At 40.0% G+C, this 2,136-nt stretch overlaps 1 protein-coding gene and 1 long non-coding RNA gene across 2 annotated transcripts in view; one reads left to right on the top strand and one right to left on the bottom strand.

The window, feature by feature from the left end:
* The window catches only part of ATP6V1H (ATPase H+ transporting V1 subunit H), a 74,040-nt gene extending 72,651 nt beyond the window's left edge, over positions 1–1,389 (top strand). Inside the window, exon 14 of the mRNA XM_019527278.1 lies at positions 1,013–1,389. Within this exon, the coding sequence (XP_019382823.1) occupies positions 1,013–1,073 (61 nt within the window). The 3' untranslated portion in view covers positions 1,074–1,389. The remainder of the gene's footprint in view (positions 1–1,012) is intronic.
* The window catches only part of LOC109304597, a 23,782-nt gene that overhangs the window by 20,178 nt on the left and 1,468 nt on the right, over positions 1–2,136 (bottom strand). The gene's annotated exons all lie outside the window — the stretch shown is intronic.

The raw sequence follows: 2,136 nt of genomic DNA, 5'->3' as shown, positions 1-2,136 counted from the left end.
GGCCGGCCCCCCCCCCCCCGGCTGTGCAGTTTCACAACTGTGAGCTCTCCATTCTTAAGGGCCTCAGTGTTTTAATATCTGTGCAGGAGGCTGTGGCTAAGTTTCTCTACCAGGAGAACGAACCTGGAAGAATTTTTCCAGATCATTTGTACACAGCTTCTATCAGGGGCTGAGCTCCCTGAACCTCCCATTGAATCCAGTGGAATATAGCACTCAGCACCTTTTTGATTAGACCTTTGGTGTCACTTCATAAATCTGTGGTTGAGATTTGGATTGATTCTTTCCAATGCATGTCAATGAAGCTTTAATTGTTACTTTGCAAGTAAATTTGAAAAGTACATTGTAACATTTGTGGGAAGGATGGACTCCTCAAAGCTATTTCACTTTAGGAATACAAAAACCATGCCTAACTTTGCTCCAAGTTTAGGCTGGATTGCTGCAAAAATAAATGCTATTAAAACAAATCTTTCTCTAGGCCAGTTTTAACATTTATTCTACATACATACCAAGATTATTTGTGTCAGATCTAAGTGGATTGAGAGAGCTTGTGATTTGGACAAGAACAGCCCTGGATCAGTGTTAAACAAATGAGGCTTTGCCAGCTAAACAGTGTATACCATCTGTCTGCACATTACTAGGAGTTATGCACTGTGAAGCGCAAAATGTCTCAAATGTCTCAACCACACTTGTGATGGTCAACAAGCAAATTTATTGTAGTCATGGATTCATGAGGATTCAGAAGATTTTTCAGATATGTTGGTGACTTTCTGGGTGTTTCAGAAGGGAGCTTTTGTTTTCAGAGAGCAGGTAATCGGGATATTTTTCATGCTCAGGAGTCATTTCAAAGCATCTAAAGTTGGGCATCTGAAAATCAATAGCTATGGCCCTTTATCTGAAAGGACTTAAATATAAAGGCATTGCTGCTGCTTTTTTTTTTTTTTTACCATGTTTAAGGCTCCTTCCATGGGGGAACCTTTCACAATTTGATTTTTGTTTATTATGTCTCTTGCAGGGAGTATCTCGGGAAGCAGTTACAGTCAGAACAACCTCCAACAGTTACTGCACGAAGCTAAGCACTTTGGCCTGTACACTGCAGTTCTTTCCTCATGGGTCCACCTGGAATGTGTGCGTCATTAAATTGATACCAAGAAAACATTTTTGGTCACAATGTTTGTCTCCTGCTAATGTGTACGCTTTCCAGTTTCCCCTCCAATGCTGTAACCTAGATAATTAGTTGTTAAACTATTTCTGAAAAATCTACCAGTTGGCATCCTGCTATATTATGAACATATGTGAAGAAATACAGCAAATATGTCTTGCCTTTATGTATTTATTGTTCTCTCAACACAAGAAGCTTATTAAAGGATATTCATTCCAGAACAAACTGTATCTTGGTTCTTTCTATATTTCCTTCAGTCACTTGCAAAAAGGCTAGCACTGTAAAACAGGAATAAATCCCTGTATTCCTCTGCAGAGCAATTCATAAAACTGTCATCTGAGGCAGCATGCTATAAGACATTTGGTAGTCTGGAGAATATTTCTTATTAGCTTCAGAATACTTTCTGCAACATCAAACAATATTAAGTTGGTAAATAATCACTGATTCACATTATTATTACTTTTAATAGTACAGGACTTGTGTTTAGATGCAATTCAGAAACTGCTCTTAAATTGCCACACAAGAAATACATCAGTAAGCTTTTCCACACACTGCTACAGTATTATATGATCTAGCAAGACCAAACTACTATTAGTTTCATACGTTTTATGTTTAAAGCATTAGACTAAGTTAAAATAGTGTCGCAGCAGTCACAGGTTAAGGTTTTGACGTCTCTAATCTTCACATCTGACTTACCACTAGATGGTGGGGCAAGCAGGGGCTTGGCCAGGGGCCAGGAATCTATCCTTCCTCTTAAAGTAGAGTCCTGGGGGTTAAGCACAGCAAAAGCATGAAGTCTAGAGAAATATGCCTCCCACCAGCTCCACTCCCAGCATGGAGATGCCAGGAGTTAACTGCATGGCCATAGCACAGAGCCTGAAGAAGTATTCCTTCCTTGGCTCTATGCTTTTGCCAGGCTTGCTGCTAGGAAGCTCTTCTTTTCCACACTCCCCAGGAATGCCCCCTCCTGTTTTTCT

This window comes from Gavialis gangeticus, unplaced genomic scaffold, assembly GCF_001723915.1.
Source record: "Gavialis gangeticus isolate Ggan-Ray unplaced genomic scaffold, GavGan_comp1, whole genome shotgun sequence".
In the NCBI taxonomy this organism is placed as follows: domain Eukaryota; kingdom Metazoa; phylum Chordata; order Crocodylia; family Gavialidae; genus Gavialis; species Gavialis gangeticus.
The sequence above is the reverse complement of the archived record's forward strand: the minus strand, read 5'-3'. Positions and strand labels throughout refer to the sequence as shown.